This window comes from Dermacentor albipictus, chromosome 2 (genome assembly GCF_038994185.2).
Source record: "Dermacentor albipictus isolate Rhodes 1998 colony chromosome 2, USDA_Dalb.pri_finalv2, whole genome shotgun sequence".
Taxonomy (NCBI): domain Eukaryota; kingdom Metazoa; phylum Arthropoda; class Arachnida; order Ixodida; family Ixodidae; genus Dermacentor; species Dermacentor albipictus.
This window is the reverse complement of record NC_091822.1, coordinates 127,638,290-127,653,221: the sequence shown is the minus strand read 5'-3', so window position 1 is coordinate 127,653,221 and position 14,932 is coordinate 127,638,290. Positions and strand designations below refer to the sequence as shown.

General features: G+C 49.5%; 1 protein-coding gene across 1 annotated transcript in view; it reads right to left on the bottom strand.

The window, feature by feature from the left end:
- Nucleotides 1-2,893: 2,893 nt before the first annotated feature.
- LOC135897380 (uncharacterized) overlaps nt 2,894-14,932 on the bottom strand; it is a 160,324-nt gene continuing 148,285 nt past the window's right edge. Inside the window, exons 3-4 of the mRNA XM_070533967.1 lie at nt 8,609-9,200; nt 2,894-6,957 (exon numbers count right to left, since the gene is read on the bottom strand). Coding sequence (XP_070390068.1) covers nt 6,162-6,957; nt 8,609-9,200 — 1,388 coding nt within the window. The 3' untranslated portion in view covers nt 2,894-6,161. The remainder of the gene's footprint in view (nt 6,958-8,608; nt 9,201-14,932) is intronic.

Genomic DNA, 14,932 nt, shown 5'->3' with positions numbered 1-14,932 from the left:
TCGTGTTGGGAAGCCTGCATGGCGTATACGTACCATGCCGCAGGCGAGCTCACGATCAATACTTTGGTTCCCCAACATCCCTCGTGACCGAAGATCTACATACTCTCTACCTGTCGACGGAGATATTCCTGTAGCTATTGACAATATGCTTTAAAATTAAATTAAATTTTTGGGCTTTACGTTCCAAAACCCCGATCTGATTATAGGGCGCGCCGTATAGTAGGGGATTTCGGATTAATTTTTTGACCACCTGGGGTTCTTTAACGTGCACCATATGCACGGGATGCGGGCGTTTTTGCATTTCGCCCCCATAGAAATGTCATCCACCGCGGCCGGGATTCGATCCCGCGACCGGGCGCTTAGTAGCGCAACGTCAAAGCCACCGAACAACCACGGCGGTTATAGGAAGCTTTGGCTCGGCAGCTCCTATCGAAATACATGAGAACACAGAAATCGTCTCTCTCGGCAGCCAGAGCGCTGATTTTGAGAGGTTTATTGCATTTGAAAGAATAAGTTAAAATTTAGTGTCTGTAGAAGCAAATTTTCTTACTCAGGCTCTCATTTCTTTTTTTTTGAAATCTGTTGAAAATCTCAAAATCAAGAAAAAAAAGGAAAAGGAAAACACATTCATGTACTAAGTTTTCAAGTTTGAAACTCAGTGTTAAATAATAATATAAAAAGAATGCCAACTACAACTAAGACTACATCTCAAGCCGACAAAATTTCTGTTATACACCACGCTGAAATATATGCCACCAATCTGTAAGCAGGACTGTAAGCAAAACCCTCATACACATTGCAACAGTTTCACTAAGTAAGCTGTAAACTTATATATCGAAGTTGTCCGTTTTATATGCTATAACACATGCAGTATGCAGAGTCGCGATATCTATTTTTCATGCATAGTTACCGATTTGTAAACTTTGTGCTTAAGTTTTTTTCAACTTACCGATTTGTCGTAAATCTCGTTAAAACGAGAAATTCCAAGCCCAAAATGAGAACTTTGTTCCCTTGAGTCACTAGAACTTAAATATTTCTCTAAAATGTATCAAATTTTATTCGAATCGGTTCAGCGGTTGTTTGATGGAAGCATTTTTGTGTTTTACCTCTATTTCAATAGGCGGCATCGGATAGTTGGCGCTGAGTTAAAGGTTCCACTTCAGCTATGTGTTTAGACAAGTCATCGTGTACCAGTTTTTGCGTTCGAGTACTTTTCCAGCGCTTTGCGATAAGCGGTCCATGACCATTCCAGCTCTCATTAACACATTTACAAACATATGCGCGTCTTACGGACTTCCTCTTGCCCTGTTTCTTTCAACTGTGCCCTCAATAACGCAGCCCCAGCCTGCGTAACTTCTTACAAATATCTTGATGCGCATATCAACCCGCCGCGTCGTTTCTCAGTGGCTATGATGTTAGGCTACTGAGCACGAGGTCGCGGGATCGAATCCCGGCCATGGCGGCCGTATTTTGATGGGGGCGAAATGCGAAAACACCCGTGTACTTAGATTTAGGTGCACGTTAAAGAACCCCAGGTGGCCAAAATTTCCGGAGGTCTCCACTACGGCGTGCCTCATAATCAGAAAGTGGTTTTGGCACGTAAAACCCCATAATTTAATTAATTAATTAATTTTGATGCGCATATCACTAGCGAGATATCTCGTGGAACGTGCATGTCCCATAAATATTTAACAACGCTAACCGCATGCTCGGTTTCATACGCGGCAATTTTTTCCAGCGCGAGTGTTGACGTTGAGCTACAACTTTATGAAACATTGATACGTCCCAAGCTCGAATATGCCTGCTACATTTGGGACCCTTGTCAAAGCCCTCTTTGCATGGGCCGAAAGGGTCGCTCCTCGTGAGGGGCCATCCTAGGACTCGGGCCTGCCTGATCATAACTGAGCAGAATCTCAATAAAGTTGTTACCACCACCTGTCAAGCTAATATAACAAGTCTTTTAGAATAACTTGAGAACAAGGCCGCCTGCTTCATTTTATCAAATTATGCAAGTCACGCAAACGTATCTTCCATGAAACAGACTCTCGGTTTGCCGGGCCTTGCCTTACGTCGTAAGAAGGAAATTGGATTATCGTCCTCTGAGTGGACAGTACTAGAGCACCGACCCCACCGAACATCGGCTTAGATGGCAGTGAAAGCACTTTTGTCCTTTCTCTGAACGTCTGGCTTGCACAAGCGGCTTTGACTCGAGTACTGTCCCTGCACGTCTCTATACCCTCTCTCTTTCTCTTCCACTCCTGCCTTCCCCCAGCGTAGGGTAGCCAGCCAGACTCTTGACTGGTGAACATCCCTGCCTTCCTTATATCCCGCTCTCTCTCTCTCTCTCTACATTAATCCCGTTCTAAAAGACGAGTTGTTTGTTCACCCAATCTACATTTCACCTCGCATCGATCATCAAATGAAGGGGGGGTGGGGGTGCCACCATGCCACTCTAATTCTTACTTTTACTGACTGATACCACGGACTGTCGACGACTGGTACCATGTTTGTGCCTCCATTCATTTGAAATATTTGTGTGTGTTGACTTCAGCAGGGAAATTTGACTTGAACGTGCTTCTTGTTTCGTTTGTTTGTACCACAGAGAGGTAGGCCTATATATAGGCAACTCTCTCGCTCTGGTTTCTTCGAATCTTGATGATTCAGTTGAAGACTGAATTCCGCTGCAGCTGCTGCTATGTGATTTGTGATAAATCTAGATCGCGGAAATTACTACGAGCCTGTAGAGTGGCGCTGCATGAATACTGGCGTAAAGAGGGCGCCCATAAAATAACTATTGCGTGGTTCCCATGATTGTTCACCGACGCTGAAGCACGGTACACATCAGCGGCGGCAGGAACACCGTCCCCGAAATGAAACACACATGATTCCGGTGCTCACACGTAATCGCATTTATTCATCGTCTCGACAACAATGTGTGAGTGTGTCTTCGTCGGCGACTGGTTTCTCAAAGCTCACAGAGGGGACTCCGCAAACGACGACATTGTCAATCATCTCGCACTGCACAAACGCACACCCATAACACTCGTGCATCTCCGGTGCACTGGCAAGGTACTGAAAAAAAAAAAGAACTACAAACAGCAACAAGTGTCATCGAAGACGCAACCATCGTCGCCTATACAGGAAGCACGAAGACAACCAGCAACGGAAGAATATATTAGAAATTCATGCCAACAGGTATCGTCGTCGTCTGGTCGAAGGCGTCACGTCACTTCCTCGGTGACGTGACGCGCTGTCGAATCTCGCTGACTTCCGTTTGTCGTCTCCGCTGCACACAGGCACCCGCGTTTGGGTCACGAGGCACAGGGGTGTCGGTGGTGTTTGAGAGAGAAGGAGAGATGTAGTCCTACAGGCAGTTCGTTAGCGCAGTCACAGAGGGTGGAAGGTGGAGGGGAGGAGGTTACCGGCAATCGCGGAGATGAACGCACAAAACACAGAGGGGGGGTCGAGCACTCGTGCATACCATTGTTCGGGGGCGCGAGGCAGTCGTCCGTGAACACGTTGGACGCACGGCGAAGCGACGGGGAACTACACGCCCGCCCTTTCCTATGCCGGTTCAATCAACCCGTCATCGCGGGTGCGTCTGGCTTCCTCTAGCAGACGGCACGACGCTACGGCAGACGACCACTTCGCGGGGCGAACGGCAGGGGATGTTTTTCCTGCTTTTTTTACTTCTTTTTGGACAAATAAAAAATAAAAGAAACACGTTGACGTTTGCGGTGCTTGGCTGTCAAGGAAGACGAACTCGAAGTTAGTAGCAAGTAGAAGGTGGACGACCGAATCTTTCCGGGAACCCTCTCGATAAGTTTACCCACCTCAGAGGTGAATGATGACCCGTGTTGAGTGATAGTACAGATGCCACGCGTTGCACTTCTCTCGGGGATGTCACATGCGCGTTGCTTCCCGGGGCCCTCGCGACAGCCGCAGGCCTGTAGAGGGCGGATGGGCTGCCAATATCAGCGGCACTGAGTGGCAGGCGGGGAACATATCGCCGGTCAACGGACTGCCACGGGTCGACTCAGTATACGACAGGCTCACTGATCAAACTCATTTCTATGGCATATATAGTCAAAGGCACGAGCTGAACGTTTATTAGACGCGAGACGTCGTAAGAGCTCGCGAAACGAAAACTGCGCTGTCGCGACGGTCACATTCACTGTTAGGCACGATCACCTAGCATTCGTTCCAGGAAAGAGCAGACAGCGCGATTCGCTTTTGTGAACATCCAACTTTAGGGTTATCAAGGTAATTTGGCGGTGACGTTAATTGTGCGTGATGTCACTTGGTTGTACTATTCCTCGCGCAGTGGCAACCAAAAGCAGGTCAGTACAGTCCAATGACGTCAGTTCTTCAGCGGGCCAGCAAGGCCATAGTTCTAACGCTCTGGTGCGCAGTCCCAGAAACGCGCGCATATTGTACAATACACCAGAAACGAACGCGTTGCAAATGATTGGTTACTAGCGTACGTAAGGCACGATTTCATACTATAGGCACGAGAGTGCCCATGTGCCGTTGCCGTACATTCCCATACAGGCACTGAGTGGCAATGAGTAAATGGCGTCAGAGCGTGTGCTCTGTTCAGGTAACGATGTGTGTATTTACAGTGATGGCTGAATTTGTTACTCGTAGGAAGCAAGAAACGTATTTTTTTTCCCGGTTACACAAGATAGGAGCTCAAAAAAAAATTTTTTTTGCATTTAGTTGCTGCTCGCCACGGCGTATCGAGCGGATTTATAAAGAAAAAATAATAACACGTATAATGCAGCAGTAACTGCCTCGACGAGAGGTTCTGTCAGCAGCGCCAACAAAACGGCAGACACAACGCATGCGCGGCCTAATACGAGCGAACACCCCTTATTATTTTTACGTTTGGCGCAATCAAGGACACTTATTAACGTCCTCTACATGGCATATCGAAACGCGACGTTATTAATGGACATCTTTATAGGTGTAGCTGCCCACTGAAACGCTCGTTTTGGCTTTTTATAATGCGCTCGATATTAAGTGAAACGCTGTTAATTCAGGCGAAGGCCACATAACACAGTTCTTTGTCATGCCATCAGATCCATGTGTGACGTATGAACGGTGAACTGAAAGGATCTAGAAGGTGTAGATTTATAAAACTAGAGCACATCAAGAAACGGTCCGTGCAGTTTGCTTTTTGGCAAGGATTCTGCAATAGGCAAAGCTCCTCAAATCGTTAGTGCCGCAGCCGAAAAAGCCTTCAAGACAGCGCACGAAAACTTGTGTTTCCTGGTACTGTAGTGTGACCGTACTTGAAGCCGTGCACGTGTGACCTAAACATTGCTACCAGTGAGAAATTGTGGAGTGCAAGCATCACAAGTTTCTCGTGCAATATAAGGCACTTCGCATTTGAATAAGGCTGCACACGAAAGCTGTTTGGCCGATAAGCAAGAGACGTTCACTGTTTGAAACGAGGGATTGTGTGGCAGGTTAGTCAAGGAAAACAAAAAATATACGCAGTTTCTCTACGAAAAAGGGTCTGTTGTTTCACTCTCTTCACAATATGCATCTCTGGTGGAACTACGTGGAATTTTTGCCATCTTGCGCAACCCACTACTGCAAGAAGCAGTGAAGTTCAATCTGGTTGACGCAAGATCTGACGTAGCCTTGGAGAGAGGATGACTGTATCATAAGGAAAAAACCTGGAAAGGACGATTTACAAGGAACTGCGTTCAATGTCTTGGCCAACGTAGTTCGATCGCGTCTACTTTCGGCCCGTAGTTCACACAAGGGAGTGGGATAACACTAGGCAATGCTGCGCCTGGTCCCTATAGCTGACGGACTTGAGCCTGCTCGCTACCTTTGACTTCCATCTGAAGGTGTTTCTAGCCTTTCTAGAAGACGGCAGTTCTCACGTCCTCCAAGTTGTGGCGCAAGGATATGTCTCTATCGCAATATCCTAAGGTTGTCAATCTGCCAATGCTTTCAATCATCCATCAAGGAGCGCTGAAGCGCACGTCGTTTCGTGGAGCGCCTGGAGGGGGGCGGGCAGGGGGGGGGTGCTTGTTTGACACTTTTTCGACAGACACGAGAGCAGCGCTATGTACATGATAGGTGGCCGCTTCATCGCTCGTCTTTCTTCAAAGGGCCCAAAGACCTTCGTCATTACATATGTACACCTAGATGAACTCAGAGATGACCGTCAGCCTTCCGGCAGGTCCCGCGGGCACGTGCCACTGGCTCGTGGGGCTGCCGATCCTGCGGATGGCGTTGATGCCGCCCAGCCGGGACTGCTGGAAAGGGAACCTACGAACGGCCATGAAACCGTCGTCGATGCCTTCGCAGTCGAAAACGAGCTTGTGCTTCTTGAGGCCGATCCTCTTTTTGGCCTTGCGCACGTAGTTTCGGCGGATGACGAACGACGAGCGTCCGTTCTTCATGATGGCCTCCATGACCTTCTGGCCCAGACTGTAAGGGTCGCTCGTTACCGCTGGATCCTTGACCAGGACATCCTCGGCCACGACTTGGGGTTCCTGTTCAGCGGGAGGATTGTACAGTGACATGAGGGACTCGCTCCTGGGTTGTCGCCACGGCGCACGGAATGCATCTTCCGTCTGGTCGTCGTCGCCGTCCTCCATCTTGTCGATGAGGTCGAGGTCGTTCATGGAGTACGAGGCGTTACGAGAGCCGGCGATGCTGCAGGACTCCTGGTACGGGGGCGGGTCGGCGGGCTTCTGGATGCGGCCGTAGCCGCCGCCATCCTCGGTCGAATGGTGGTGTTGGACCACGCCGTACGTGGCGTACGCGACGTCCGAGCCGGTCGAAGGCCGCATGCGCACCTCGCCGCCGCAAGGCCGGGTGTCGTGAAACTCGAAGTCGTCGTTGGCGTCCGTCGTGAACGAGCCGGCGTCATCCGAGTCGGATTCCTCCTCGGGAGCACTGAGCGTGGCACAGCTCTCTCCGGCAACGGTGGACCTGCACCGAACACAATGGGAGAATTAGTGCTTGGTGTCATATCTTACCACGAAGTAATATTGCAACTGGATGCAGTGAGTGAGTAAAGACTTTATTGAAAAACAAGGTATTAAGATGGTGACCTTGTGGTTAGGCGGCCACAAGCCCCTGGGCCCAGACGGCTTCTCTATCTGTCTTGATAACCTCGGCCTGGAGCTCAGGGTCGAAGCTTAGCAACACGGCCTCCCACTGCTCAGCATTACTTATTTCGTGATTCGTGTGATCTTCCGCTGGGCACGACCACATAACGTGGAACAGATCCGCTTTTTGCTCACAATGGGTTACCGGGATGGAGTATAGTGATATGCTATGGGGTTGGGGTATAGGCCTGGAGTCGCCTCCAAGTTGCTTCTTGTCGCTTGTTAAGCGATTTGTGTGCTGGTGGGCACACTCTCCTGGCTAACCCGTAGTGCTGAGTTATTTCCTGGTAATTGACCATGCGATCCCTCTCTGCTCCTAGCATGCGCCGCTCGGGTGCTCAGTTGACGAATCCTCCAGCGGCGGTGCGGGTGGCATCGTTTCCGGGTAGGGAGGAGCGTACTGGTGCCCAATTTGGGTAGGTGTTGGGGGTTGGTCAACCGCCAGCGCGCATTTGATCTGAGGAGTCCACCACTGCGAGGGACATACAGTGACGTTCGTTCCGCTGTGTCGACATAGGCCACGTCATTGGATGCGTATAATTTCTGATGTAGGGCTTTGGACCATTCGGCCCTCCTTTCCTTGTGGAATTCGAGGTGCACGTTTTTTAGGGGGTGCATTAATTTTGATATAACGCCTCTGATCGTGAGGAATGTCGACTTAGTTAATGCTTTGCATCGATTCGTAACTGATGTCGAGGTTCTGGAGGACGTTTCGCCTGGCGGGACTCTGAGCTAGTCTCTCTTATCGGGATGTAAGGTGCGCTTCCGCAAGTTCCGCAAGGGTGTTGCGTATACTTAACGCTAGCAATTTAGCATTGACCTTTCACACAGGTAGCCCAGGCGCCTGTTTATAGGCCTTCGGGATAATTCCCTCTATTTTCTCTTTCTCAGCCGCTTTGAGGCCGAGTTATGGGGTAATGCAGGTGATACAGCTGAGCACGAAGGCTCGTACCAACCATGTGAGGTTGGCTTCTTTCATGCCAGAGTGTCGGTTGGCAATGCAAAGCTTTAAAAAGCGAAGTTCTGTCTGCAAAGACATGTGTACTGGGGACATATGCATCTATTTCTCACACCACTGATATACAACTTCCTTTCGCATGTTAAAATTCATAAGCAAGTTTGTTCAATTATCGTCTATGCAACGATCCAGTGAAACTAAACTAGGTTACACGACAGTGCACATCATTGTGTCACCGCATGGTGTTAGTCTTCTGTTACACAGGAAATTTCTTAGAACAACTAGACACCAATACAGCCAACATGTATTAGTGACAACTAATATGAGGTTATGAAATATCGTGTTTTAACGAGAGGAGCCAAACTTAATTTGTGCTGGTCAACGCAAGAACTCTGCTAAATCACCAGTTGGAACATTTACAGCTCGATTTAGGCGCATTGATACTTACGCACAATCAATAAAATTGCCATGCGCGCGCGCGTTCTCGTCACAGAAGCATGAGGCTTGCTCTCACCTGAGACTGAGCGTGTCCGACAGCGTCGCGTAGATGTGGTCCTCTTCCTGGGCCTGCTGTATCCACGCCGGCAGGTCCTGCGGCGTCAAGACGGCCGCCTGGTGGCGTCGCTCGTTCTCGTCGGGCCGGGACTTCTCGGAGTCGTAGTCGACGGCAGGGATGTGCACCTTGACCGCCGAGTCGATGGAGCAGCAGCTTCCGGCGTCTTCCAGGGGCCGCTTTAGCGGAGACCCCGGACTGCCGGGCGCGTGCAGTTGCTGCTGCTGCTGCTGCTGCTGCAGGTGCTGCTGTTGCAAGTGGTGCTGGTGCTGCATCTGGACGGCGCAGCTCCGCAGGTACGCCGCCTTGTCGATCATGCAGTCGACGTTGTAGATGCCCTGCACCAGGTAATTGGGCGGCGGCAGACCCGGAATCCGGGGCCGGTCGCTGCCCCTCGAAGAGCTGGAGCGGCCGGGACGAGTCTTGGACACGCGGCCATAGTTGGTCGACGAACGCTTGTAGTTTGTGACGATGCCGATGGGCGCCACGGGACCCAGGTGCTTGATGTAGCTCTTGGCGTCGCCGGTGTACAGCCGGTACCGGTTCTCGTCACCTGCGTTGAGTGAAAGGGAAAGCACGTGAGCGTGACTGGAGGCGAACACAGGGAGAATTGAAATAAGGTGTCTGATTCTCACTGTTGCTACACGCGTATGAGGACGTTGGAGTGTGCATGGCGCGCTTGAAATAAATGATGGCGTCCTTATTGAACACATCACACCCGTGTATAAAGTGTTCATTCATGTTGGCACGTGGCTGCTATATAACCACGTACGAGCGAAAGAATTGCGAAACGCCGTCGATTCTGAGGGAGTATAACTGAAACTCTCAGTCGCGTCGTGTTGGTGAATGTCAAGGGCTTTCACATTTCTGCGAGAGACAGAATTCATTGACACGTGGTGACGTAATTGGCGCGGGAAGAGACGCCCATGGCGGAACAATCGCCGGCCAGGTCTGCCAGACTATAACCCTGCTTGCAGTATCGTCACCACCACCAGCAAAACGATAAGGCTGCGTTTATCCATGTCCACCCACGCTTTCACATTGCAGCTGGGACGACAGAATCCGCATGCAGTTTCGAGGTGCCAGGCCACTACTGGTTTGTGAGCGCGGCTTTAAACGTGGCAGGTATTTCAGTACCCGACAGAGTTTCACGTCGACGCGACGCTCAGGCATCGCATGAAGCATTGCTTCGAACAAGACGAATGTGGTGCGACGCTGTTCGCTTTTTACCAGTACGGTTACGATGATTTTTATGATGCCATTTCAAGGCGTTCGAAGCCGCAACGGCTCCCGAAGTGCGACCCGAATAGCAGTGGGCCACACGCCCCAGCTGTTATCGGGAAGGCTAAGACCGTTACATATCAGAGAAGTTGCAACACGCTGCCTAAAGCGACTGATTCGGCCAGCGGACTCAGCAACAAAAGAGTAGACTGTGTCCAGCATATAATGCCAAAACTAATTGCTAACTAATTACGGCCTGTGTCAGTTCGTTCGAATTTGCATTTTTACTCTGCGTTGCGCAACTTGATGCTGAGAGGAAGAGTGAATTTGTTTCTAATGAGCGAGACTTGTCTCGAGTCTCCAATTAGCGGACATTAAACGCAGCGCGCAATATGGCCGGGGCAGGCTGCCAGCCACCTTAATTGGCACGTGCATGAAGCGTTGTCTGAATTCATGCACGGCTGCTGTGGAGCGCCGCACCCTTGGTAACTGCTACGCACCGTGGTCGGCGGCCTTAGCCATTGGTCGATGTAAGATAAGAAGACTTCCAGCGGGTCGGCGTACTAGCATGTGAGTCACTAAGAGGAACACAAAAGTAAGAAAAGAAAGGACAGCGGAAATAGCAAATTAGTTGCGTAAAGTCGTTCCTTGTTGTTAGTGGAGATCACGAAAGTGATGGCAGGCTATATGCAGTTGAAACCAGTGATAGCACTTGCGCAACGCGCATCATTTGCATTAAGGAGCGCAGGCCGTTGTCATCGTTCACTTAACGGTACCGGTGACTACCGTATACCACTTTTTCTCCCCGTGCATGGGCAAGATTTCAAGTACGCGATGAACACCCTTAATATGTCAGATTTAGAAAGATTTCAGACTTAGACCTTGTGGAGATGTTATAAGGTACTACGACTTAATACCTATTAATTTCTTTGTCTACCCAAATATAAGAATGAACAAAGATGTAATGCCGATAACAGTTGACTTATTGTCAAAGCCGTATAACTCCACAGATCGCGCGTTGCCTGTGTGGACTTGGGAGAAGTTATAGAACTCGTCAATAGACATTCCGTAGAATTTACTGGATTAACGCGTTTCGAATTTTAAACGACCGCCAATAATAAATATTGTTAGGGTAGTAGGCCATGAATCGTTCGCACGCCCCTCAGTGCATTATTGTGTGCCCTGGCCAAGTTCACAAAGCTTTAAAGAGTGGTCAATAATATTAGCTTGGCACATGCTTTCTCCTACTTTTCACCATGAGAGGTATACTTGAGTAAAACTTTGTACATATATATGGTCTCACACGTCCACATCATCTCAAAAGCCGCGCGCTTGTTTGCGCAGGGTAACGATTCATTTTTGTTGAACGTGCATGCAACCATGCATAACACTTCAAAGGAAGAACGCTTAGCAGACACGCACAATTATCCGTACGAAAAGGGTAGGAACTGAAAGATTAAAATCACAGTAACGAAAAGCAACAGCAAGAAAATTATTTACGAATCACCCATAAGAAAGCGATATTCTATCCCCCACGAGAGCATGTCCCCGCTTGACTATTAACAATGACAATCATTACAATCAATAATAAAATGTAACGTGCTAGAATTAAAGGAGCAAGTGTGCCCAGTAAAAGACCACCCGCACAGGCTTGTACAGCTAAATACAAGCTTCGGAATAAGCCATACTAGTTTATCCAGCAACCCTCACATAGCGTCTCGTAATGAAAGTTAAAGATAGCAAAGTATGAATTCCCTGGTTTATATCAAACAAACAAGAAAGCGCCCATTCAACCGCAATAGACGCAGATACACTTGCACAAAGCTGGAGAAAAAGAATCTTCGCAAAGCCTAGGCAATGTGACAATGAATGCCTCTTTTTTTTTTCTTGCTTCTAGCAACAGAAACCGTGTCTCCTCAGTCTCCGATATGTTGCCTACTACGGAAGGAAATATTGCTATATAGAGCGATACTCGAGCACGTTAAGATATCAATCAGGTTGCACGCTCGGTAAGGAGCAGCGTATAATCCCGGTTTCCATTTTCGGCCCCACGCTGCTATATATGCACTGGGCGTTTGATGGCGCCACAAAGTCGATGGCTTCCTCGTATCCCCGACGGCTCCGTTTCTGCCACGTGCCACATTAGGATCGTTCAGGATTATTATGCGGAACTTTGCGATGGATGATGGCCCAACGTTCCTATAAGCGAACCACTAGACCTGCCATCAGCGGCGATATATAGCACCATGGAGGAAGCGAACCGCCCGTACGATCTTGCGCACCGGTATTACTCCCGTTCGACGCGAGCACGTCCTTCCCGTTAATGGGCACGATCGAACGTAGTTAGTCGAGCACCGCTCTACTCGCTGCCTTGTATACTCTCGCCCGCACGCACGCTTTTCGTTATAACAGCGGTAAAACATGAACCAAAGGCTACAGAGTTCCCTATACGAAAATTACTGGAGGGAACACTGATGCTGAAATCGTTCAGCAGCCATGGTAGCGGTGGGAACGATATACGCACATAGTACATGGATTTCTGCATAACCTTTTCGTTTGTGGCTTCAGACGTGCTTGTGGCTTTATTTATGAGACTTTCTAAATTAAGAAAAAAAGAAACACTTTTTTTTTCTTTTTAAACGCGCGATGGCGATAACATTCTGCGCAGATAGACACAATCGTTGCGAACGGGTGCATTAATAACTCAATATCTTGGATCAAGTTACAAAGCTGGTTGGAGCTATGTCAGAACGAGCTTTAGGCAAATCTTTGCGCACCCCCCCCCCCCCGCCTTTTTTTTTCTCACGCTGTCTTAACTGTCACATACCTGCAGCCCCCGTATAGTACACTACAGCGCCAGCCGTTCCCTCTATAGCTGTGCAATTGTCAATTCGTGCTCCTCAGCTCCGACCCGAAAATACAGTTCTCCGCCGTTGCACGAGTCTATGAAGTCGCCGTGGCCCATTGGTTGACGGCCTCCCATGTAGCAGCGTTGTCAATTCGTGCTCCTCAGCTCCGACCCGAAAATACAGATCTCCGCCGTTGCTCGAGCCGATGAGGTCGCCGTGGCCCAATGGTTGACGACCTCCTATGTATTGGCGAGGCCACCACGAAACACACGAGACAAACAAAAGTATTTCCGCCACCTCCTCCTTCTCCTTAATCTAGCAATTTTTTGTTGGCAGCTTGCAATATCATGGCCATCTCGGAGGCTGCGGCCAAACTCCCGTTCTTCACAAGCTCGAACCACTGTCGCCGGAAGTGAACGCGCCGCGGACTCTTTAGCACAACTGTATGTACGTTCGTCGTGAAACGACAGCGGTGATTTTCGGCAGCTCAAGGTGCCGATGCGATCAGAGTAGGCGCCCCGTGATCGGTGCAATTTCCTTCCTCAGTCACGGACTGCACACGGCGTGCTGCATATAGTCAGTACGCCCGACGGCGATCACGCCGCGATCAGGCTGACTCGCCGGCCTGTCGACAGGGAAGGACACACGCGCGAGTGTGGCATACAGGCAATATATGTGCAGGTCATATGTGTAATTCAGTTCGTGCTTAGCGCGCCCGTTGCGGTCATTATTCTACGTGCATGCAGAAGAGAAAAAATGGCTGTGGCTTAGCTAAGGTTAAGCCCAGGATGCGAAGCATACTAGCCTTTTGTTTTAGTTGTTCAACCACTGTTTAGCCTGGTGAACTGCTGTTGCTTGGCTATATTTGGTTCGGCTAGACGAAGAAACAACACATGCGTTACTCTGCATGCTTTGCCTTCAAGAGTGGAACGCGACAGCGTTCCCGTCGATCCGCCAAGGGGTGTAAGACAATGGGCTACGGCGCAGGCAACACTGCATTCACTAGAGGCGCTTTTGTACCGCTCTGAAGCATCGTACTCGTGGCTCAGTGGTAGCGTCTCCCTCTCACACTTCGGAGACCCTGGTTCGATTCCCACCCAGCCCATCTTGCAAGAGTTGAGCCAAAGCCACTCAGAAACAAGCGCAGCTGCTTATATACCGCCGCGACGCCGCGAGCGACGGCGCGAGTTGGAGCACCGTTTCTCCTCTGTCGTGACGTCACGGTGTCACGTGGTATGGCATGGGGTCAAAGGTCATTGAAGGCGACACCGCCGCGCCTGAGGAGCTGGGCTGAGCTCTCGTAATATGCTTCGCATAAAACATATATCCGTGCATGAGGCGAGTTCGGTATAACCTTGTACTGGCATCCTCGCAGCCACCATTCTGGAGCACTGCACGAGCACTGCGGAGACATCCGCATTTCTACAACTTACATATATTCAGGGAGCGCTGTGGAAGCCGCTACTACGATGATTCCCACTCTAATATATGAGCTTACGATTATGAGATGCAGTTTGTCGATATGAGAAAAAAAAAGGAAGCGCGATTTAACGTCCCAGAGCTGCACAGCGGTTTATGATACACGTTGCAGCGAACAGTTCCATATTAATTTGGACCAGCTGGGGTTCTTTAACGCGGAAACAAAGCAACGTTCGCGAGCACTTTCGCATTGCACTGCCACCGAAATACGGCCACCACGGCCAAGGGCCGAACCCGTGACCTGGCGCTCAACAGAGCAACACCATAGGTGCTGAGCCTCGGCAGCAGGTGGGTATCAACAACAGCTCTAATTACGTGTTTGCTTATATAGGAGCAATGAAAAAGACGAAATTTGTGGGGGGAAGAGGAACGCCAATTCGACGCGCAGAAGTAAGCGTAAGCAAGCAGTACATCTTGATGTGGTACGAACGTGCCATTCCTAAGAAATAAAAAAAGGGAACACCCAAATTGGCATCGAAAGAAGTTATACCGCCTCAACACTCCCTCCCCCCCCCCTCCCAACGCAAACATAACAATTCGAAAAAGAAAAGAACAGTTGTTCCTGGATCGCATCGATCGAGGTACATAAACATATGTGTTCCTCCAGACTAAATCTTCAGCGGGAAAGCTGCGGGTTGGATTTTTCCTACGTTATAAGCTCTAATCCACGCGTCACGCGCATGGCCGTTAATCCTTTAAAGAACAAACTCTGTTTCTCACCGAGGACACCGGCTTC